The sequence below is a fragment of the Haliotis cracherodii genome, unplaced genomic scaffold, assembly GCF_022045235.1.
Source record: "Haliotis cracherodii isolate W230 unplaced genomic scaffold, xgHalCrac1.p SCAF_6, whole genome shotgun sequence".
Taxonomy (NCBI): domain Eukaryota; kingdom Metazoa; phylum Mollusca; class Gastropoda; order Lepetellida; family Haliotidae; genus Haliotis; species Haliotis cracherodii.
In genome coordinates, this window is record NW_027266319.1 from 1,807,188 (window position 1) to 1,830,622 (window position 23,435).

Below are 23,435 nucleotides of genomic sequence, written 5' to 3' on the forward strand. Positions count from 1 at the left end.
TACACCCACCCTCCTCACATACTCCTAGGGCTGACCAGGGACAATTACACCCACCCTCCTCACATGCTCCTAGGGTTGACCAGGGACAATTACACCCACCCTCCTCACATACACCTAGGGTTGACCAGGGACAATTACACCCACCCTCCTCACATACACCTAGGGTTGACCAGGGACAATTACACCCACCCTCCTCACGTGCTCCTAGGGTTGACCAGGGACAATTACACTCACCCTCCTCTCATGCTCCTAGGGCTGACCAGGGACAATTACACCCACCCTCCTCACATACACCTAGGGCTGACCAGGGACAATTACACCCACCCTCCTCACGTGCTCCTAGGGTTGACCAGGGACAATTACACTCACCCTGCTCTCATGCTCCTAGGGTTGACCAGGGACAATTACACCCACCCTCCTCACATACACCTCGGGCTGACCAGGGACAATTACACCCACCCTCCTCACATACACCTCGGGCTGACCAGGGACAATTACACCCACCCTCCTCACATACACCTAGGGCTGACCAGGGACAATTACACCCACCCTCCTCTCATGCTCCTAGGGCTGACCAGGGACAATTACACCCACCCTCCTCACGTGCTCCTAGGGTTGACCAGGGACAATTACACCCACCCTCCTCACATACACCTAGGGTTGACCAGGGACAATTACACCCACCCTCCTCTCATGCTCCTAGGGCTGACCAGGGACAATTACACCCACCCTCCTCTCATGCTCCTAGGGCTGACCAGGGACAATTACACCCACCCTCCTCACGTGCTCCTAGGGTTGACCAGGGACAATTACACTCACCCTCCTCACGTGCTCCTAGGGCTGACCAGGGACAATTACACCCACCCTCCTCACGTGCTCCTAGGGTTGACCAGGGACAATTACACCCACCCTCCTCACATGCTCCTAGGGTTGACCAGGGACAATTACAACCACCCTCCTCACATACACCTAGGGCTGACCAGGGACAATTACACCCACCCTCCTCACATGCTCCTAGGGTTGACCAGGGACAATTACACCCACCCTCCTCACATACACCTCGGGCTGACCAGGGACAATTACACCCACCCTCCTCACATACACCTCGGGCTGACCAGGGACAATTACACCCACCCTCCTCACATACACCTCGGGCTGACCAGGGACAATTACAACCACCCTCCTCACATACTCCTAGGGCTGACCAGGGACAATTACACCCACCCTCCTCACATACACCTAGGGTTGACCAGGGACAATTACACCCACCCTCCTCACATGCTCCTAGGGTTGACCAGGGACAATTACAACCACCCTCCTCACATGCTCCTACGGTTGACCAGGGACAATTACACCCACCCTCCTCACATGCTCCTAGGGTTGACCAGGGTTATACCTTGATGAAGCCTCTGTCCCTTTGAGCTCTGTGTTTCTGTGTTGTCTGTGACTTAATTGTTTCTTTATTATTTTGTTTCTCTAGAAGCAGGCCCGCCTCAGCAACCTCCCACCAACCAATATTAAGATGTGTCCAGTAGTAAGTAGTGCCGACTAACCAAGTACTACCCTTCTCATAGCTGTGCAACACGGCATTGGAAAAAGAACTAACTTGTGGTGGCAGTAGTAGCTAGGGTCTTCTTCTATCAAATTTTTGTTTTGTTTCTGTTTTATGTTAGATTCATTGTTATTTTGTATTTTGTAACATGCCAGGGAATAAATTATGAATTTAGAACAAGAAAGTAATGTAAGTCATCACCAGTGGTTTCTTTATTTCAATCACGGAACTCTTTAGCATCCCTGTCAGACAGATATAGGTAGAGGGTTTCCTCAGAGAGGATGGCATGGCACATGGCTCAGACATGTCACCTTGGTCACACGTGACACTTGGGTCAGACGTGACACTTGGGTCGGACGTGACACTTGGGTCAGACGTGACACTTGGGTCGGACGTGACACTTGGGTCAGACGTGACACTTGGGTCGGACGTGACACTTGGGTCAGACGTGACACTTGGGTCGGACGTGACACTTTGGGTCAGACGTGACACTTGGGTCAGACGTGACACTTGGGTCGGACACGACACTTGGGTCAGACGTGACACTTGGGTCGGACGTGACACTTGGGTCGGACGTGACACTTTGGGTCAGGACATGACCCATGGGTCTGTTTGTGATGTTGTGTTGTATGTGACATGTCATGTGTGTGACGTGTCGTGTGTGACATTGTGTCATGTAGGGGATGTTGGTCTGACGGGATTGCTACAGGGTTCCCAGTTCCGCTGCCAAAAGACGACCTTGAGATCTGAAAAGGACTGCCTCTGTAGGCTGGAGTCCTGCTAGAAGTATCAGTTGTTAGTGATGTGTGCATGGGATACATTCAGGTTAGGAACAGATCAGGCAACCTAGAACATTTAGTAACTTCTTGTTGCCTTGATATACACAATTATATAGCCTGCATGGGGGCAATGGGGGACAATGTCCTTGGTCTTTACAACAATCATGTTTATGTGAATACTGTTTTAATATCAACACATCCTGTGTTTTAGTTAAGGAGGGGTATCTCCAGCATGATGCACCACCACCACGTATCCCCTGGTAACCACCAAGCTGCTGTAGAGAGAAACATAGAATAGGACTGTAACCTGGTCATGCCAGGTCCTGATTTCTAGTGTTTCTTGTGTGTTGGATGTGTGCATCAAGTCTATGTCTTACCCATTTCGTCGTTGACTAACGATAGTTAAGAGTGTCTGGATTATATTGAGTGATGTCTGTTAAACCTGTGTAGTGGTTTGTACAAGGTATGAAATCCTTCCATCAAAGTTTTAAGTTGCTCGTGAAATTCCCACATCCCACTCCCAGCAGAGCAGAGAATCTTTCATACAGTGGACCCTATCCCTTCACACAGTGGACCCTATCCCATCATGCAGTAGACTATCCCGTCATGCAGTGGACCCTATCCCATCATGCAGTGGACTATCCCATCACGCAGTGGACCCTATCCCATCATGCAGTAGGCTATCCCATCATGCAGTGGACCCTATCCCATCATGCAGTGGACTATCCCATCATGCAGTGGACTATCCCATCATGCAGTGGACCCTATCCCATCATGCAGTGGACTATCCCATCACGCAGTGGACTATCCCATCATGCAGTAGGCTATCCCATCATGCAGTGGACCCTATCCCATCATGCATAGACCTATCCCAGCATGCCCTTCATTTGGTTAGGCAGAATCAAAATGAGGTCACACCAAATAATCTGAATTTTTATTCTAGTTCTTGAGTGTCGACATTTATTAAAATACGAAATATTTTTGTGTTCCTTAACGAGGGGAAGTAGCGGATATGACTAAGACAAGTTTCGTTTATCCCTTACATCAGTGTCCGACATCACTCAATGCAGACGCATGCAATTCAGGTTAAATTGGCCTTGTAAATGACAGGCACTGTGTGTCACATACCGTCATCCATGTAGTGCCCGGGGCATTATTGGGCCGCCATCTTGGAACAGGGGTCATCCTTGTTACAACACACATTGTCCATGCCAGACTGGTGTAGAAACATGCAACTCTTAGCCTCCTGGTTGTCAGATGCTGCAGTTATTAGAGAAGGGGAGGTAACTGCATCCACAATGGGTCTTGGTCGGTCACATCTGTGGCCCATATTGGCTTGGAGTCTTCTCCCTTGCACTTGTAATGAATATATACCACTCAAAAATGGTTAAGGATCACTCCATTCTTTTACTTGACTATGTCAGAATCAGGTGACTCTTAACTTTTTTGAGCAGTATATGTTCCATCTGTGTCAGATATTTGCTTGGAAATGTAGGCTAGTCGGAGTCATCTCCCTTGCACTGCACCAAGACTTTCCACATTCTTTATTTGTGTGTTTTGAAAAGAGTTTGGAGTATTTTGCCAACTGTATTTTTGTAACTGCTGGAGTCTTCCTCAAAATAGGAACAACACAATGTCAGTGTGGTTGCTATTATATCAACATTATGACAAATATATTTTCTACCTTCCTCTCAGAAACCCGTTTCATTTGTACTCAAATACAGATATTTTGTCACTCTCTGTCAATACGATTTTGTTATTTAAAAAGATTCATATCTTATGCACACAGAATTTTTACATGATTTCAATGACCTTTGCACCGGCTCACTTAGGAATTAGGGCACTATTAAACGTACTTGTATCTCAGTTAATTGTGAGTGTGGGTGTATCGGCTTTTGATGGGGACATTCTCAGTTGAGTCGTGTATAGGGTATATTCATCAGAATTGTGCTAGAATGATCTCAGAACATTACACCCGATTATTTCTCTTCTTTAGCCAGAGCCAGGTTTTAGCATCACAGATGTTGTGTATTTTAACTTGACTTGTTTACTGTATATACATAACGGGCACTTTCTATATTCTAAGGTTTACAGATTCACGTCAGCCACAACACAAACATTGAGGAGATGTAGATTTATTCCTTGTTCCGTCTCCACCACTATCCATGTCCAGTCAATTCAAATGAAACTTGTTCAGATACATTATTTTTTTTAAAAAATTCAAACTCCTCTTTCAATAACAGAAATCTGTAAACCATGGAATCAGCCCATGGTTGCCACAGCTGTAGAAATGGGTCACCCTTTTGTTTGCCGAGTCTGTTTCAGTTCATTACATTCCACTTGGAATAGGGTGGCCTTGACCTCAGGGCCAGCGTCACGATTTAAGTGATGAATTGGATTGCATCTTCTGGATGTGATATGCCTTGTTTTGCTTCTGTTGTTTGTATTTTGAATACTAATATTTTGTATCTGTTGTTTGATATGGGTTGAAATGTAGATATGTATATTCTTCATTCAGTAGGACACTCTGGAGCTACCATACATACTATTAGTACGAATGATCACTACATTACTTCTCATCAAGATGCTAGTGTATTCTACATGCAGCAGCAATACTTTGTCATCAGATTAAATATTCACTTGAGGAAAAAGAAGGATCTGTCCAGACCTTTTTTCTACTTCAGTATACCATGAGTCAAAATGAAAATAACATTCACCAGCAGACCATGTGTATACCAAACACTCTGATTTGTTCTTAAAGCCGAGAAAATGGCATCCATTTCAGTCTCCCCCACTTTTCAGTGTGCAGCTTCAGTGTCGTGGGGTGGTCTAGTGGTTAAAGCATTCACTCGTCATGCTGAAGGCCCCAGTTCGATTCCCTGTCAGGTGTCCCCAGATAGTGCTGGAATAGTACTAAAAGTGGCGTGAAAACTTCCTCCCTCACTCACTCACTCACTCATCAGGGGGACACACATGGGCAATGGGGAGGAAATAAGTTATAGCTGCTGAAGACGGGGACGAGTAATTCGCCAGTAATACTGAAGTCAGTTTTTTATCAGTTGGATATTGTAAACCATATTTCATGTACTGAGCATCCAACACGGTATGTTTAGGACTATATATTCCTGTTCTTAATCCATGCTTATCAAGTTCTTGTATGCTGTTCATTCCTTCATGTTATGCATGTAATAACAGATGATTAATGTTCATATTCTAATATCTTGAAGTAATGGTCTGCTAGTTCTTGTTGGAAACATGCATTCTGTAGCATTGGTCCTTTAGTTGTTTGTATGAACAATAAAGCGAATAAATTTGTTTATTTACCACGTCACATTGTTGTTTGTACATGAAACGGAAACACCATTGTGATTGGTGGAAATGTCTGACACATAACACCAATCATGGTGGCGCCACGGTAGGAGATATCACCACCAATCATGGTGGCGCCACAGTAGGAGACATTACCACCCATCATGGTGGCGCCACAGTAGGAGACATTACCACCCATCATGGTGGCACCACAGTAGGAGACATTACCACCCATCATGGTGGCACCACAGTAGGAGACATTACCACCCATCATGGTGGCGCCACAGTAGGAGACATTACCACCCATCATGGTGGCGCCACAGTAGGAGACATAACCACCCATCATGGTGGCGCCACAGTAGGAGACATTACCACCCATCATTGTGGCGCCACAGTAGGAGATATCACCACCCATTATGGTGGCGCCACAGTAGGAGATATCACCACCCATTATGGTGGCGCCACAGTAGGAGACATTACCACCCATCATGGTGGCGCCACAGTAGGAGATATCACCACCCATCATGGTGGCGCCACAGTAGGAGACATTACCACCCATCATGGTGGCACCACAGTTGGAGATATCACCACCCATCATGGTGGCGCCACAGTAGGAGACATTACCACCCATCATGGTGGCGCCACAGTAGGAGACATAACCACCCATCATGGTGGCGCCACAGTAGGAGACATTACCACCCATCATGGTGGCACCACAGTAGGAGATATCACCACCCATCATGGTGGCGCCACAGTAGGAGATATCACCACCCATCATGGTGGCGCCACAGTAGGAGACATTACCACCCATCATGGTGGCACCACAGTAGGAGATATCACCACCCATCATGGTGGCGCCACAGTAGGAGACATTACCACCCATCATGGTGGCGCCACAGTAGGAGACATTACCACCCATCATGGAATCGCCATGTTCTTACAATTTTATTCTTGAACTTTGTCAGTTTGGCATAAAAAATGCATGTCCATATATGGCCTTGTTAACCATCGAGCTGAGGTTATCTAGGTATTCATGGCAACATAAGTTAACTGAAGTCATGATTTTGTTATCTTATTTTGTTGGTCAATCTTTTCAGTAGGCCTGGGACAGGTTACTCGGGTACTTGGGTCGGATGGGTACTGAGTAGGAGTATTGGTTAATGACAAAAGTTATCTGGAACTATATGGTTACTCTACAAGTCTCTAATGTTCGCATTTTCTCTGACTATACACACATTCCTTCTGACTTTCATATGTTTGAATAACGATAAAGATTCAGTCACATTTAGTGTATGCATGACCAGATTGTTCTATATGTGTACCCAAGTGCATGTTGCTTGGGCTATGGTCAAACTAGTCCCAATCGTACATTTTGTTCCTCTCTCTTGAGACCTACAGCAGGTACCCGGGTAGGGTAGGGTAGGATAATGTGGGGTTGGGTACCCGGGTAGTAAATTTGGACTCGTCCCAGCCCTAATGTCTTCACTCCATGTGGGAGAAAACTCCAATCTGGGATTCAAAACCATGATCACAAGATTCTGGTACAGCCAAGTGGAGGCAACTCTGCACCGCAGCACCACCAAATGCAGGAACATGCCTTGGTTTATCAGTAGATAAGACAGATCTCCTTATTCCTTGGTTCTCAAAAGGATTCCAAACCATCCTGAAGACAGGAGTACATCAGGAGATCTTCAGCTGGTGATACCTTGACAGCTTTCTTCACTCTGAACAAAATCGTTGTCTGTCACGTCCACCTGTTTCATCTGGTCGGGTCCCAGTACTGAAGGACACAAAATCGATCCCTGAAAAAAGGTACTGACTGAAGATGTTTGTATAACATGCATCCCTCATGTTGTCCATCGTAGAACAACTTAGGCCTTTGCATCGATCTACTTGAATAGTCCTAAGGTTGTTTCAGTCTTGAATGACATTGGTATTGGAAACACATGCCCAATACAGAAAAACTATCTGACTTTAGTTGCAAGAGAATGGATACACATATCATAAATGAAATACCTTGACTCATTAAAAGTCATATTTGAGGCAGTTTGACTATTAAATGTCAATCGAAATACATGTAGCGTGGGAAGTCCCTACGGTGACTGGTCAAATTGTTCCATACGTTAAAATATCCTGCATACCACCTGTACCAAAGTGATACGCTTATGGTTCTTATCATTTTAAATATAGCTGCAACTAAAATAAAACCATATTGGAATTTATTATTCCTGATAAAATAATAATTTCAGATACAATTTCTTCCAACCATTGCATCTTTGAAGTTGTATCTTTGGGTACGTTTAAACTGAATCACTGGTAGATTGGGAGGAAACGTGTGCACAGCTGATTGCTATTTCCAGCTTAGTTTACAAGAAAATACACACGGTAATCTTAATCTCTGCATATAAAACAATGCCTTGGAGAGCAGGAAATACACTATAAATGGAACCGGTAAATCATCATGTTTAGTGATGTTTTATATCACTTTTCATATTTTTATTGACCAAGTTTTTTATACCTGTTTATTCACCTGAATTTGCTGAATTTATTTTTGAAATCGAATATTAATACTCGATAAATCTTTATTTACACTATGAATCATAAACAACTTTTTAAAACTCTGAAACGTGTAATGTAGATTGTCTTAGGTAGGCAGAGCATGTATACTGTATGCTCTACCACCTACGACTCTGCCTCGGTTAAACCGCTGATGACCTATAACAGTCATCAATTATTTGATAGGGTTGTAGCGACGGATCACTGTGTGCACATTCGACCGAATGAATTTGACCTTCAATCTCAGCCATGAGCACCCAGTACCCACCTGGCAGTGAAGTCCTGCAGTGTCCTGAGATACCGGAGCCCCCCCTGCTCCTCCACCAGGCTCTGTATCCTCCCGGGGTGGGATGTGTCCACCTCCAGCCACACAGTGCTGCCAACACACAAGTCCGTGAACTTACACCTTGTGTGACAGTGAACTACGCCTGTGTGGAAGTGAACCTACCCCTTGTGTGACAGTGAACCTACCCCCTTGTGTGTGACAGTGAACCTACCCCTCATGTGACAGTGAACCTACCCCTTGTATGTGACAGTGAAACTACCCCTTGTCTTTGACAGTGAACCCACCCCTTGTGTGTGACAGTGAACCCGACCTTGTGTGGCAGTGAACCTACCTCTTGTGTGGCAGTGAACCCACCCCTTGTGTGTGACAGTGAACCCGACCTTGTGTGGCAGTGAACCTACCTCTTGTGTGGCAGTGAACCCAACCCTTGTGTGTGAAAGTGAACCCACCCCTTGGGTGTGACAGTGAACCCACCCATTGTGTGTGACAGTGAACCCACCCCTTGTGTGGCAGTGAACCCACCCCTTGTGTTTGACAGTGAACCTACCCTTGTGTGACAGTGTACCCACCCCTTGTGAGTGACAGTGAGCCCACCCCTCCTGTGGCAGTGAACCCACCCCTTGTGTGTGACAGTGAACCCACCCCTTGTGTGGCAGTGAACCCACCCCTTGGGTGTGACAGTGAACCCACACCTAGTGTGTGACAGTGAACCCACCCATTGTGTGTGACTGTGAACCCACCCCTTGTGTGGCAGTGAACCCACCCCTTGTGTGTGACAGTGAACCCACCCCTTGTGTGACAGTGTACCCACCCCTTGTGTGTGACAGTGAACCCACCCCTTGTGTGGCAGTGAACCCACCCCTTGTGTGTGACAGTGAACCTACCCTTGTGTGTGACAGTGAACCCACCCCTTGGGTGTGACAGTGAACCCACCCCTTGTGTGTGACAGTGAACCCATCCCTTGTGTGGCAGTGTACCTACCCCTTGTGTGTGACAGTGAACCCACCCCTTGTGTGTGACAGTGAACCCACCCCTTGTGTGTGACAGTGAACCCACCCCTTGTGTGGCAGTGAACCTACCTCTTGTGTGGCAGTGAACCCACCCCTTGTGTGTGACAGTGAACCCACCCCTTGGGTGTGACAGTGAACCCACCCCTAGTGTGTGACAGTGAACCCACCCATTGTGTGTGACAGTGAACCCACCCCTTGTGTGACAGTGAACCCACCCCTTGTGTGTGACGGTGAACCCACCCCTTGTGTGACAGTGAACCCACCCCTTGTGTATGACAGTGAACCCACCCCTTGTGTGTGACAGTGTACCCACCCCTTGTGTGTGACAGTGAACCCACCCCTTGTGTGTGACAGTGAACCCACCCCTTGTGTGTGACAGTGAACCCACCCCTTGTGTGTGACAGTGAACCCACCCCTCGTGTGACGGTGAACCTACCCCTTGTGTGACAGTGAACCTACCCCTTGTGTGACAGTGAACCTACCTCTTGTTAGACAGTGAACCCACCCCTTGTGTGTGACAGTGAACCCACCCCTTGTGTGTGACAGTGAACCCACCCCTTGGGTGTGACAGTGAACCCACCCCTAGTGTGTGACAGTGAACCCACCCATTGTGTGTGACAGTGAACCCACCCCTTGTGTGACAGTGAACCCACCCCTTGTGTGTGACAGTGAACCCACCCCTTGTGTGACAGTGAACCCACCCCTTGTGTATGACAGTGAACCCACCCCTTGTGTGTGACAGTGAACCTACCCTTGTGTGACAGTGTACCCACCCCTTGTGTGTGACAGTGAACCCACCTCTTGTGTGTGACAGTGAACCCACCCCTTGTGTGTGACAGTGAACCCACCCCTCGTGTGACGGTGAACCTACCCCTTTTGTGACAGTGAACCTACCCCTTGTGTGACAGTGAACCTACCTCTTGTGTGACAGTGAACCTACCTCTTGTGTGACAGTGAACCCACCCCTTGTGTGTGACAGTGAACCCACCCCTCGTGTGTGACAGTGAACCCACACCTTGTGTGTGACAGTGAACCTACCCCTCGTGTGTGACAGTGAACCCACCCCTCATGTGTGATAGTGAGACCACCCCTTGTTTGACGGTGAACCCACCCCTCGTGTGTGACAGTGAACCCACCCCTCGTGTGACAGTGAACCCACCCCTTGTTTGACAGTGAACCTGCCCCTTGTGTGACAGTGAACCCACCCCTTGTGTGTGACAGTGAACCTACCCCCTGTGTGTGACAGTGAACCCACCCCTTGTGTGACAGTGAACCCACCACTTGTGTGACAGTGAACCCACCCCTTGTGTGTGACAGTGAACCTACCCCCTGTGTGTGACAGTGAACCCACCCCTTGTTTGACAGTGAACCCACCCCTTGTGTGACAGTGAACCCACCCCTTGTGTGTGACAGTGAACCTACCCCCTGTGTGTGACAGTGAACCCACCCCTTGTGTGACAGTGAACCCACCACTTGTGTGACAGTGAACCCACCCCTTGTGTGTGACAGTGAACCTACCCCTTGTGTGACAGTGAGCGTACCCCTTGTGTGTGACAGTGAACGTACCCCTTGTGTGACAGTGAGCGTACCCCTTGTGTGTGACAGTGAACGTACCCCTTGTGTGACAGTGAACCCACCCCTTGTGTGTGACAGTGAACCTACCCCTTGTGTGACAGTGAGCGTACCCCTTGTGTGTGACATTGAACCTACCCCTTGTGTGACAGTGAGCGTACCCCTTGTGTGTGACAGTGAACGTACCCCTTGTGTGACAGTGAAACTACCCCTAGTGTGTGACAGTGAACCTACCCCTTGTGTGACAGTGAACCCACCCCTTGTGTGACAGTGAACCTACCCCTAGTGTGTGACAGTGAACCTACCCCTTGTGTGACAGTGAACGTACCCCTTGTGTGTGACAGTGAACGTACCCCTTGTGTGACAGTGAACCTACCCCTAGTGTGTGACAGTGAACCTACCCCTTGTGTGACAGTGAGTGAGTGAGTATGGTTTTACGCCACTTTTAGCAATATTCCAGCAATATCACGGCGGGGGACACCAGAAATGGGCTTCACACATTGTACCCATGTCGGGAATCGAACCCGGGTCTTCTGCGTGACGAGCGAACGCTTTAACCACTAGGTTACCCGACCGCCCCTGTGTGACAGTGAACCCACCCCTTGTGTGTGACAGTGAACCTACCCCTTGTGTGACAGTGAACGTACCCCTCGTGTGTGACAGTGAACGTACCCCTTGTGTGACAGTGAACGTACCCCTCGTGTGTGACAGTGAACCCACCCCTCGTGTGTGACAGTGAACGTACCCCTCGTGTGATAGAGAACCCACCCCTTGTGTGTGACAGTGAACCTACCCCTTGTGTGACAGTGACTGTACCCCTCGTGTGTGACAGTGAACGTACCCCTTGTGTGACAGTGAACCCACCCCTTGTGTGTGACAGTGAACCTACCCCTTGTGTGACAGTGAACGTACCCCTCGTGTGTGACAGTGAACGTACCCCTTGTGTGACAGTGAACCCACCCCTTGTGTGTGACAGTGAACCTACCCCTTGTGTGACAGTGAACGTACCCCTCGTGTGTGACAGTGAACGTACCCCTCGTGTGACAGAGAACGTACCCCTCGTGTGTGAGCAGAGACGAAGCCTTGGTGAGGATCTGTCTGACAACATCTAGGCCGTCTCCTCCACCATGCAGAGCGGTCCGGTCTTCATACCTGAAACAATTATTATATACTAAAGTCAGTTAGGAAATAAAGCTTGATTTCAAATTTTTAAATGTTTTAATTGAAAACCTTGAAAAATGAAAAAATAATCCAGGGATCAATGATGATTGGTCTTAATCCATGGAAAACTGCTTTCACATACACATTCTCTCCAGAACACTCAAAACACTTTAAAATGAGACAATAAGACTATCCACAGATACCCTAGACACAAACTTACCTCCATATAGGGTGAGTGAGTGAGTTAGGTTAAATGCCACTTTCGACAGTATTTCAATCACATCATGCCATGTCACCTTGATGTGATGCAGGTTTTAGACATTTACCAGTTTAGGGAAACCAACATTAAGCGTGTGTCAGGTGCTGACAAACCAAGGAACATAATCAGGCCAGACTATCCAGTGATTGATATTACGAGGAACAATCCACACCATTGGGGTACAGAACAACACTAAATCAATCATGTAACAGCCTGACCATCCATTACATTACCTCTTAGTTTCAGAGGACCTATTCTGACACTTTTTTATCATCATCATCATCATCATCATCATCATCATCATCATCATCTGGTCTGGATGTTATTACAAGAATGTGTAACACATACAATGATGCTGCTAGCAAAAAGGCTCTACAACCAGCACCAGACATATGTGAATATGTTACCATGGTTACATGCATAATTTGGAAAATATGCAAAAAAAATAAAAATCTAAAATAGGTTACCAGGTGTGTTTAAATATTTGAGAATTAACATTTCCTTCTTTTTGAAACTTGCATGTTTTGGACAAGCCAAACTGTACAGCTAGGTCCAAAGAGGTGAAAGGCTCTCAAGGTGCATGTTTGTTAATACTTGAACACTAGAGCAACACTTTGACACCAGCCTTTTCTCAAGAGGTGAAGATACACAAACCTATGGTGAAAAGTTCACCTTGGGTCATGTACTTAATTAAAATAAAATGGTAAAGTTGTACATATCAAAATGTTCACTCATTTTAACCTCTGTACTTGATCACATCAATCTAATCCAGAAAGAAATATGGCTTGCTGGAAGTCTTCTGTATTATTATAATAACAATATTTCACAGTTTTACCTAAATTTTAAGTTCAACATTTCTAGTGGGTGTAAATGTCCTTTTGTCGTCTAATCCCCGTTACTGACCATTCCTTGCTTCCTCCAGCACTGAAAGCAGCCATACTGTTTTCCTCACAACATCCAAATTATACATACATACATCAGAAGATGACAAATCCCCCGCCTGGTGCCATTCGGAAACAGAGCCTGGCTACTTATACCCCACTTTGGGTTCACTCCCATGGGATACATTCAGTTCAGTGAAGAAAAAAATAATGCTGTTCAGTAATTTTCAAAATCCCAAATCATGATCTATATAGCAAGTTTTAACAAGAAATATTCAACGGTGTTGGAGTTCTGTTACCGAAACAACACTACCCTCATTTTCAGTATAAGTCGAAATTGTCATTGAAAAAAAATGAAAAAAAACCATAAAAATCCTAAATCATGAAAAGGCACGAGTTCACCACTAGACTGATCTATATAGAAAAGCAAAACGGATGGCTGGCAGACGGACTGACATAGTGATCGCTATATGCCTGTTTATTAAAACACGGAGGATATAAAATGTTATTTCCATATTTAATCTGACCTTGACTTTTATAATACCCTGTTACGATGATGAGGCTCAAGGTGAGAGTGTTCTGAGGAGTGTGAGGCCTGACTGATAATGACGAGTCCATGATTGTTTTGATATAGTCCGGGAGCACGGGTGGCCCAGTCGTGTAAAGCACCGAGATTCCCTGTGTAGAGTTGCACGCGAGAAACCTATGATTGTGGGTTTCGAATCCCGGTTCGCCCTGATTATGTTTCTAGGTTTGTCAGCACCATACCCATGCTTGTGGGTTTCACTGAAGTGGTAAACGTCTGAGACCTGCATCACTTCAGGCTTTCCTCCCACATAAAGCTGACATGCCTCAATATAACTGAAATACTGCTTAAAGCGGCTTTAAACTCAACTCACTCACTCACTCACACTGATATAGTCCATGAAGATAATGTTTCTACATGTTCAGCTGTAGATATAGGGATCAGCCTGGTCGTATAACATCAAACGCAGTCATTGTGCTTACTGACTCAAACATTTGCATGCAATAAAACAATGCCCAGCACACCATGAAATACATTTGTAATTGTACATCATCATGTCTGATTAAAGTTTTCTCGCAAGTATCACATTTTCAAATCCCACTAGACTACACCTCATTTTGGACTAGTAGTTCAGGCAAAATAGATAAATTTTAAGAGCAATAAATTAGACCCTGACGATTTTTACTTGTCTCGGACTACTGGCCACATCTATCACTGATTTGCTTCCATACAAAACACAAAATAGCAACTTTCACAAAGCTTGTGAGGTGACGGACTATTGAACTCAAGCTGCCCGTGCCGTGTTAGGTTAACAGTCACATTACCATCTCATCCTACCGGGTACCCACTGACTGCTGCATGTACAGATGCATATTTCATACAAAAGGTGAGGTGAGGTGAAATGGGGTTTAACATTGCGTCCAAGATTAATGCTCTTATAAAGCGCCATGTGAGTGTGTGAGCGTGTGAGCGTGTGAGCGTGTGCATGCACACTGGTCCAGAATAATGCCGATTTGATAGTGCCAGCCCACCGTGGTACCACGCCGTAGTTTAACATGAATACCCCACTTAGACACTGTATACTGACTCCCAGCCGACCAGTCCTTGTTTTAGCCCTATAATGCCGAGCGCCAGACAGGGTAACAAGTACCATATTTTAACATCTTTTTGTATGATGCAGCCGGGGATCGAACCCCTGACCTTCCACTCTCTGACGATCTACCACTAGACCACGGAGGCGGTCCACAAAACGTGTACTCAAGTCAGCACTTTATCCTGTACACCGAGTGAACCCATATTCATTTCCAAAAAGATATTGTTAGAGTCTGAGAGAGGAGACTGTACCGGGAGACCTGGGGGTCCAGCTGGTCCAGGTCCTCCGTGCTGATGTAGGGAGGGTTGCTGACAATCACATCAAACACACCCAGGTCAGGGGCTGGCTCTGAAACACATCATGGTGTGAGTGAGTGAGTGAGTGAGTGAGTGAGTGAGTGAGTGAGTGAGTGAGTGAGTGTGTGAGAGTGAGTAATCGAGTGAGTGAGTAATCGAGTGAGTAATCGAATGAGTGACCGTGTGAGTGAGTGAGAAATCGAGTGAGTGAGTGAGTGAGTAATCGAGTGAGTGAGTGGTTAGTTGGGTAAGTGAGTGAGTGAGTGAGTGAGTGAGCGAGTGGTGAAATGAGAAAAAATGGGGGTTTGACGAAATAGTTAATATTATTGCACATGAATAGCAACGAGTGCCAGGTTTATAGTGCTAGCCCACTGAGAAAGCATGCCAGTTAAACATGGATACCCCACTCAGACACAGTATACTGACTCCGAGGCAACCTGTCCACCTTTAGTACTTCATGCCAAGCACCAGGCAGGGTAACAACATCACTAGGATATCTCACCACTCACCCACTGACATCACCATACTACACATCCTCATACAGAGAAAGACAACAAACAAACAATTACAGCAAGGAATTCCTGCCTGCTCAAAGATGCCTTAACCATACTACAAGGACAGCGAGTGGTTGCTATGTTACCTGGTATTGACATGCTTGGTAGAAACTGAATGAATGTTGTTTATATAACTGTTACAGTCTTACCGTCAAAGTCTCAGTGGGACAAACCACTGATTCACAGCATCAGCAACCATCCATGCCTTCAGATGTATCCCACATTTCATAACAAACTGAACATATTTTATGAATGCTTCAATCAGTTTAGCAAACTCCCGTCTCCATAACATATGAAGATTTTGTTCCATAGACTGATGTCACATGAAGTCAAGGAAGAGGGTTACACCAGTGGCCCTGTGAATTGCTGCGCAGAGTTAAGTCCCTTAGTCATGCCAGCATCCTACAACTGTGGTTTCAATCCCTAATTCACACAAATAATAATCCTTGGCTTGTCAGCACCATACTGATATCCAGGTGTATAAGGTAACTCACATGTACTGATATCCAGGTGTATAATGTAACTCACATGTACTGATGATCTCCACGGGTCAACTCACCTGTACTGATATCCAGGTGAAGAAGATAACTTACCTGTACTGATATCCAGGTGAATAAGGTAACTCACCTGTACTGATATCCAGGTGTATAAGGTAACTCACCTGTACTGATATCCAGGTGTATAAGGTAACTCACCTGTACTGATATCCAGGTGTATAAGGTAACTCACCTGCACTGATATCCAGGTGTATAAGGTAACTCACCTGTACTGATATCCAGGTGTATAAGGTAACTCACCTGTACTGATATCCAGGTGTATAAGGTAACTCACCTGCACTGATATCCAGGTGTATAAGGTAACTCACCTGCACTGATATCCTGGTGAATAAGGTAACTCACCTGTACTGATATCCAGGTGTATAAGGTAACTCACCTGCACTGATATCCAGGTGTATAAGGTAACTCACCTGTACTGGTATCCAGGTGTATAAGATAACTCACCTGCACTGATATCCAGGTGTATAAGGTAACTCACCTGTACTGATATCCAGGTGTATAAGATAACTCACCTGTACTGATATCCAGGTGTATAAGGTAACTCACCTGCACTGATATCCAGGTGTATAAGGTAACTCACCTGTACTGATATCCAGGTGTATAAGGTAACTCACCTGCACTGATATCCAGGTGTATCACGTCCAGCCTGTCTGTCAGCCCGAGGCTGGTGGCGTTATCAGCCGTCAGCTCACAAGCATGTGTTGTCTTGTCAACAGCGACTGCCTGCATCTGAAGCCACACATGTGTGATAACTGCTTCTCAGTATGGAAGTCACAATCCTCCTCATGGTAGGTCAGCTTCATCACCCTATTTGGTTTATGGTTTATGGATCCATCGACCCCAAATTCACAAATGTGGATTACATTTGAAATTTTGAGTCTGTCATTTCAGTAACTAAAGTAGGTTAAAAAGAGTTTGAAGGGTGAAGTAAGGTACTGACATGTCATGATAAAAATATAACAGCCTTTTTGTTTGGTTTTTATTTCACTGTAATGACAATGTTTTTCAGAAATCTTTATCAACAAACACTTTGGAGAAACTTACAAAACAGGGACCGACAGACCAAGGATCATTATCAAATAGACGAGATTTAAACCCATTGCCAGCAGATCCTGCCGAGGGCTAAGGGAAGCAACTCAGCTCAGTGATCTAGATATACCTTGAATACCAAAAATAAAAATCAAACTTGTGTTTCAAAGTTGAAACACATGATCTAATTTGCATCTACTTTCAAGAAAATAATAACATCTTATGACCTGTGGAAATTCTTTCAGCAGTGCAAGAGTTATGGCCCCTGATCCACATCCAATCTCAAGCAACCTTGTCTGTTGATGTCCCGAGCCCTGGAGATGTGACTTGATGAAACCAACCAGCTCCTAGGTAATACAAACTTACGTTAGAATATCCTCAAGGAGATTGACTTAGGAGATATACATACAGTCAAGTCCCGTTAATCCGACATGATCGAAAATCGGACAACTACATGAAAGTTCGCGAAATGTTGTTCTGACGTGACCTGTAATGGGATGTCCTCAGCGAGAACTTGTATCGGATTTTAATGCGATTGAGGTAATCTAAGCATGTGATTTATCCTGTTTTCTATATTTAAAGCATTAATTGTTTATTGTTAAGCAAGTTTATCTCTGCAGCCGTTGTAATATGCAGCTACCAGCCGACTCGTCTCGCATCAAAACACGGGGCTGTGTACTCGCGGGCAGATGACCACGGAATACTCTGATCACTGTGTCGGATTAACGAGACTGATTAATGAGTGATTTCCTAAAATTGTTGCAAATGAGGTGTGTCGTAGTGCGAGACTGTCGGATTAACGGGTCAGATTAAGCCGATTGTCGGAGTAACGAGTGTCAGGTTAACGAGACTTGATTGTATTGTGTTTCCAGTGTAGGGCTAGGTCACCTGTAGACAAAACCACACTAAATGAATTTTGAAGTGAAAACCCAGAGTGAGGTTTCAAATGTTAAATTTAGCACAGGCACAAATTCCAGCTACAAGTAACCAGCTCGACATGGAAAACACAACATGTTTATCTCCATTACACCACAAAATGAAACGCAAACTCTTTAATGTTTAATGTTTAATAGCAAAGATATGAAGTGAGTAAGTGAGTGAGTGAGTTGGGTTTTATCGCCACTTTGAAAAGTATTCCAGTCATATCACCATGTGTCAGCTTGATGTGGGAGGAAAGCCCACAATGATGCATGTTTTAGACATTTACGACTTCAGTGAAACCCATGAGCACAGGTACGGTGCTGCCAAACCTAGGCACATCAGAACAAACTGGGATTAGAAACCAAGGGAGGCAATTCTTCACAGCAAATTGCAGCAATCTCCAGGGGGAATGATGAATACATGAACATGCCTAATGAAAGGTGAGGTGAGGTGAGATTGGGTTTAACGTCCAAGATTATTGCACTTATACAGCGACATGCATGCGTGTGTGACTGAGTGCGCGACTGCGTGCGCGACTGCGTGCGTGACTGCTTGTACTAGTTCCAACTAATGCTGATTAATAGTGCTAGTCTACTGAGATACCATGCCGCAGTTTAACACGAATACCCCACTCAGACACAGTATACTGACTCCGAGCTGACCAGTCCTTCTTTTAGCCCCTTTAAGCCGAGCGCCAGACAGGGTAACAACAAGTACCATCTTTTAACGTTTTTTTGGTATGACGCGGCCGGGGATCAAACCCCGGACCTTCAGCTCTCAGGGCGGTCTCTCTACCACCAGACTATGGAGGCGGTCGCCCTAATGAAAGGACTTTCAAAAAACCTATTTCAGTTTTCAATGAAAAGTACTGTGGTTGGCAACACTTAAATTCCACAAGTATGAGTGCCCATGGCAAAACCTGAAGAAAACCACATGTCAATGCTCCAGCTGCAACTGGAGATATTGCCGGCAATCTCTGAAAAACCTGATTGCATGGATTGTGGATTGTGCTTTCAGTCACTGGTTTGTCTGGTCTAGATTTGGTTTCAAAGCTGTGATACAGGCAAAATATTGCTGACTTTGGCATGCAGCAACATTGACTCACTGACTAGGACTGAGCATGTAGATGTGTGTCATGCATGGCATGGATTCTGGGGTTACAGTCTGCCTGCTCACCTCTGTCTCTGGCCGAGGAATAAACACCGGCGGCCTCATTCTCAGCAGGATGTCACAGAAGTCCCACTCTCCCAGGATGTACTGTACCGGTATTCTGGAAGGGGGGCATTAGCTGGGTTATCTGGCCCTGATCAGGAGGAGTGTTGGTCATCACATGGGACACATGGGTGCAAGTTGGGGTCCAGCCTGTCACGCTAGGCTCTCAAAGTGGGACAAATGTATTTACTTTTTTCCAGTTCTATATTATGTCACCTCGCCTTACTACCCCCACCCCCCAAACTAACACTATGTTCCCCCCCTCCCCCCTCCCCCACCACCCCCAGTGGGACCATAATGCTAACCATTTCCCACCTTTACACTATCCTCTTCCCATACAAAACATTATCTACCTCCCAACCACCCAACCCCAAAACTAACACTATGTCCACCCCTCCCCTCCCCCCTCCACTCCCACCATAACACTAACCATTTCCCACCTTTACACGATCCTCTACCCACCCTTACAGTAACACCCAACCCAACCCAACCCATGGTAAGCAGCCCCTCCCTCACCCAGCCCTATCACCCTCCCCATCCTAATGCTGTCCCCTTCCACCCTAACACTATAACACCCCAAACCCCCCACCCCCACCACCCACCCAAGTTAATGTACGTAACATAATTATCCCTGTCTGGTACTGACCGTTGTTGTCTCAGCTTCACCATCTCCCACACACGCTCCACCTCCGGACCGGTCAGTCCACGGTCAGCAGACACGCCATGGAACTGTCAGCACACACAATCCATAGATGTGGGACTCATACGTTATACTTGATAAACACAAATGACTTCACAACACGAAATATACACAAACAGGTCAGCACAGTGATTAGGTGAGGAGGGACTTGGAAGTTACCCCAGGAAAGTTACTCACACATATAGTCAGAAGACATGACAACATTCAAGTCAATGCTAAAAACGGGATCGCTTCAGAGAAGTGTATACACAGTGATATGTCCAGCCCAGAGTATAAAAAAGCACAGAGAAGTTTTTAACCGGATTTTAGCGGCATAAAAATTTAGAGATATTATTGTTGTCATCATTATTATCAATGATTATTATTACTGTTGCTACAATGATAAATGTAATAAACATGGCAAAAGGAGCATAAAGATGAAAATTCTGAAGGATTCATAATAGCTACCTCACATATGAAGGACTTGTATAATGGCACACTGCACACTGTTGAAGCATTACAGCTTTAATGATGGTTACTAGACATAGTTAAGATCAAAGCTATACCGTTGACTTTCCTAGAACATGAGCGATGAAGAGTTCCACAGACGTCCTCGGTTCTGGAACTCCCAGCTCCAGCAGGAGCTGCTGCATCTCCTCCAAGACATCTCCAACACGACGCTCACGACCATCAGCTCTGGTACTCAGTAACCTTTCCATGCACATGTCCAATCGGGAATTCAGGTATTTGGTGAACATCATGTTTCCAGTCAAAGAATGTTTGCTTGACTGGTGCACTGTGCGTGCAGCAAGTGACCTAGACAGTGAGTTAGACCCAAGCTTATTGTAAACAGTAAATGATCTTGACAGTGAATTTAACTGATGATGTTTGCATGCAGTGTGTGACCGTGCATACATGTTCGACTGATAGTGTTTGCATGCAGTGTGTGACCGTGCATACATGTTTGACTGAGAGTGTTTGCAGATATTGGCACTGGGCAGTACTCTGTGCATGGCATTGTGCCAAGTAGAGTGCCAGCGTTTACTATCATGACATATTTCAGCACAAGACTTTGCACATAAAGAAACAGACTGTTGTAGATGCTGTCTGCATCTAGAAACGAACGGTGATAACAAAACAGTGTGTAACTGCGATGTCAACTTGTATGTCTTGCTGAGGGATGCACACATGCATGGTCTTGCACAGGCTAGAGAGATCATTGTTCCTGCACAGGCTTCAGAGATCATTGTTCCTGCTCAGTCGGTAGTCGTGATGAGGCCTGCAATGACAAAGCACCAAAGTGAGCACTGACTCAAGGGATTGTCAGGTATTGTCAGGGATACTTCCACTTTTAATGGAGTCTGGACCAGACAATCCAGTGATTAATCTTGAGAGCAAGTCATCAGTCCTGGCCATCTGATCCTGCCTCTTACAACCAGCATAGCTTGATGCATGGGCACCAATTCTAACCATGGAATTCCCACAGGGATTCAAATCCTTAAATACATATCGGTATGACCCACTAAGACCCAGGTAGGGAATAGGTCTTTAGCTACCAATGCTTGTCATAAGTGGCGACAAACGGGATCGGGTGGTCAGGCTCACTGACTAAGTCACTTGGTTCATGCATGTCATTGTATCTCAAATATATGGACCAATGCTCATGATATAAATCACTGGATTGTCTGGTCTACACTCTATTACTTAGAGACCATCGTCATATGGCTGGAATATTGCTGCGTTAAACAACAAACTAAACTAAACATATAGGTACATGAAGGTCGGAAAGTCAGGCATGGTATTTGTTTTGTACCAATTTCATCATTGCTGGCATTTGTGCTATTTTACAAAGACCTATCATGGTACAGAAACAATGTAAAGTAAGGTCATCAGGGCAACGCATCATAAGCATTCTTAGGCAATGTTTTGAAAGACAAGTAGGTATCATGGTTATGAAATCATAAATATTCACTATTTTTCTGTCGGTTACAAAGAGGAGTTACAATATACATAGTAGTTTAAATTATTCATCTTAAGTTCAACTGTGACTGTGTGTATTCTGCGTCTAGTGTCAAATTTTCTGCGTCCTTGTCATATGAGTTGGGTTTTTTTATTTTTAGTGTGAATATATGAACCATTCAGATACACCTCGCATGTCCTTTCAGTGTATTACATTTCGTAAGCTACCCGGTATTCGGAATATAAAAAGAAATGAACTCTTTTGTATAGTTTTGATTGAACACTTGCGACAAAACTGTCATACCAGTAAAGCACATTATTATCACTTTCTGAATTGTTCCATGTGAAGATAAGTGGGCGCTGACATTTTTGATGAGGCATTGTGGGATTATATATTGACAGCAGTTCAACTTCCGGTGACTACTTCCTGTTTCAAAGGCTGTCTGCTATTTTGCCCTCACACCAGTCAAGGTATGGTGTTACGTGTTGTGTAAACTGAACACTGATCCCCCTATTTTAAATTCATACACGCTGGGATTGTTTTCATTCGTAGCACGAGAAAATGACACCTGATGAACATGTTAAATATGACATGAGCACAAAACACCCTTGATAAAATGGAAACCAATAGTCGACTATCCCCTTCAAATATTCATGCCATAGTCTCGTAGATTGTTTTGTTTTGAAAATGGATGTTTAGGTATTGTGATTATTTCTTTGAGTAATATTCTTCATGATTAAAAATGGAAGTATTCTTATCACTGACCCTAAAAATGAAATACATCCTTCTTCAGATCAGCTATCCCATGAATAAATGTTAAAACAATATATTCATTCACCCCGTTGCCTGACATGTATTGAGTAAGCTTATTCTTATCGTGACTAGTTTAATGGCATGCACATTGCCTTAATATTCATAGGTCAGTCCTGATGAAATATATTGTGTCTCATGATTATTTAGTCAAAATTGACAGGGGAGGGAGGCCAGATTGTCATAAAGTAGGCTAATTGAATGAATGCTGGTCAATAATAATAAGAATAGTATGGCTGTTCGCCTATTGCCGATGCTGTGTACATGTTGTGGTGTGTAATTTCGTTTGTCTGCCATTTCGTTGCCAGTTCAACAGTTATATGCACCCGATTCACATGTTTAATGTCATCATGTGCTGTCCATGTGTTGTCCAAACTGCCTTGCCTGTATGATGATGAAATAATAGACTGCCATTAAATGTTCTTGGATGACT

At 45.1% G+C, this 23,435-nt stretch overlaps 3 protein-coding genes across 4 annotated transcripts in view; 1 reads left to right on the top strand and 2 right to left on the bottom strand.

Moving 5' to 3' along the window:
• Positions 1-5,657, top strand: part of LOC139444674 (synaptophysin-like) — a 123,407-nt gene extending 117,750 nt beyond the window's left edge. The window contains exons 7-8 of one of the 2 annotated variants that reach the window (XM_071225607.1): positions 1,481-1,534; positions 2,543-5,657. In XM_071225607.1, coding sequence (XP_071081708.1) covers positions 1,481-1,521 — 41 coding nt within the window. In that variant the 3' untranslated portion in view covers positions 1,522-1,534; positions 2,543-5,657. Of the gene's footprint in view, positions 1-1,480 lie in introns of both variants that reach the window. The other variant, XM_071225606.1, reaches the window with a different exon arrangement.
• On the bottom strand, positions 3,485-6,271 carry LOC139445380 (keratin, type II cytoskeletal I-like). Its single transcript, XM_071226520.1, has 2 exons — positions 5,719-6,271; positions 3,485-3,591 (listed from the first exon to the last, which is right to left on the bottom strand). The coding sequence occupies exons 1-2, from the start codon at positions 6,269-6,271 to the stop codon at positions 3,485-3,487; spliced, it is 660 nt and encodes a 219-aa protein (XP_071082621.1).
• Positions 6,272-6,492: 221 nt separating this feature from the next.
• LOC139445653 (MTRF1L release factor glutamine methyltransferase-like) lies at positions 6,493-21,452 on the bottom strand. Its single transcript, XM_071226842.1, has 10 exons — positions 21,150-21,452; positions 20,799-21,059; positions 20,200-20,282; positions 19,518-19,611; positions 17,648-17,767; positions 17,006-17,120; positions 15,236-15,332; positions 12,121-12,216; positions 8,465-8,572; positions 6,493-7,442 (listed from the first exon to the last, which is right to left on the bottom strand). The coding sequence occupies exons 1-10, from the start codon at positions 21,450-21,452 to the stop codon at positions 7,400-7,402; spliced, it is 1,320 nt and encodes a 439-aa protein (XP_071082943.1). The 3' UTR covers positions 6,493-7,399.
• Positions 21,453-23,435: the final 1,983 nt, after the last annotated feature.

Excerpts from the sequence above, each read along its gene's own strand:
- LOC139445380 (XM_071226520.1), bottom strand. The coding sequence starts at position 6,271 with ATGGGTGGTAATGTCTCCTACTGTGGCGCCACCATGATGGGTGGTGAT. Across the intron at positions 3,592-5,718 it reads CACCATGATTGGTGTTATGT|CATCTGACAACCAGGAGGCT; the intron begins GTCAGACATTTC and ends TAATAACTGCAG.
- LOC139445653 (XM_071226842.1), bottom strand. The coding sequence starts at position 21,452 with ATGATCTCTCTAGCCTGTGCAAGACCATGCATGTGTGCATCCCTCAGC. Across the intron at positions 21,060-21,149 it reads GCAAACACTATCAGTCGAAC|TCACTGTCTAGGTCACTTGC; the intron begins ATGTATGCACGG and ends CTTGGGTCTAAC. Across the intron at positions 20,283-20,798 it reads ATGTTCTAGGAAAGTCAACG|TTCCATGGCGTGTCTGCTGA; the intron begins GTATAGCTTTGA and ends GTGTGCTGACAG.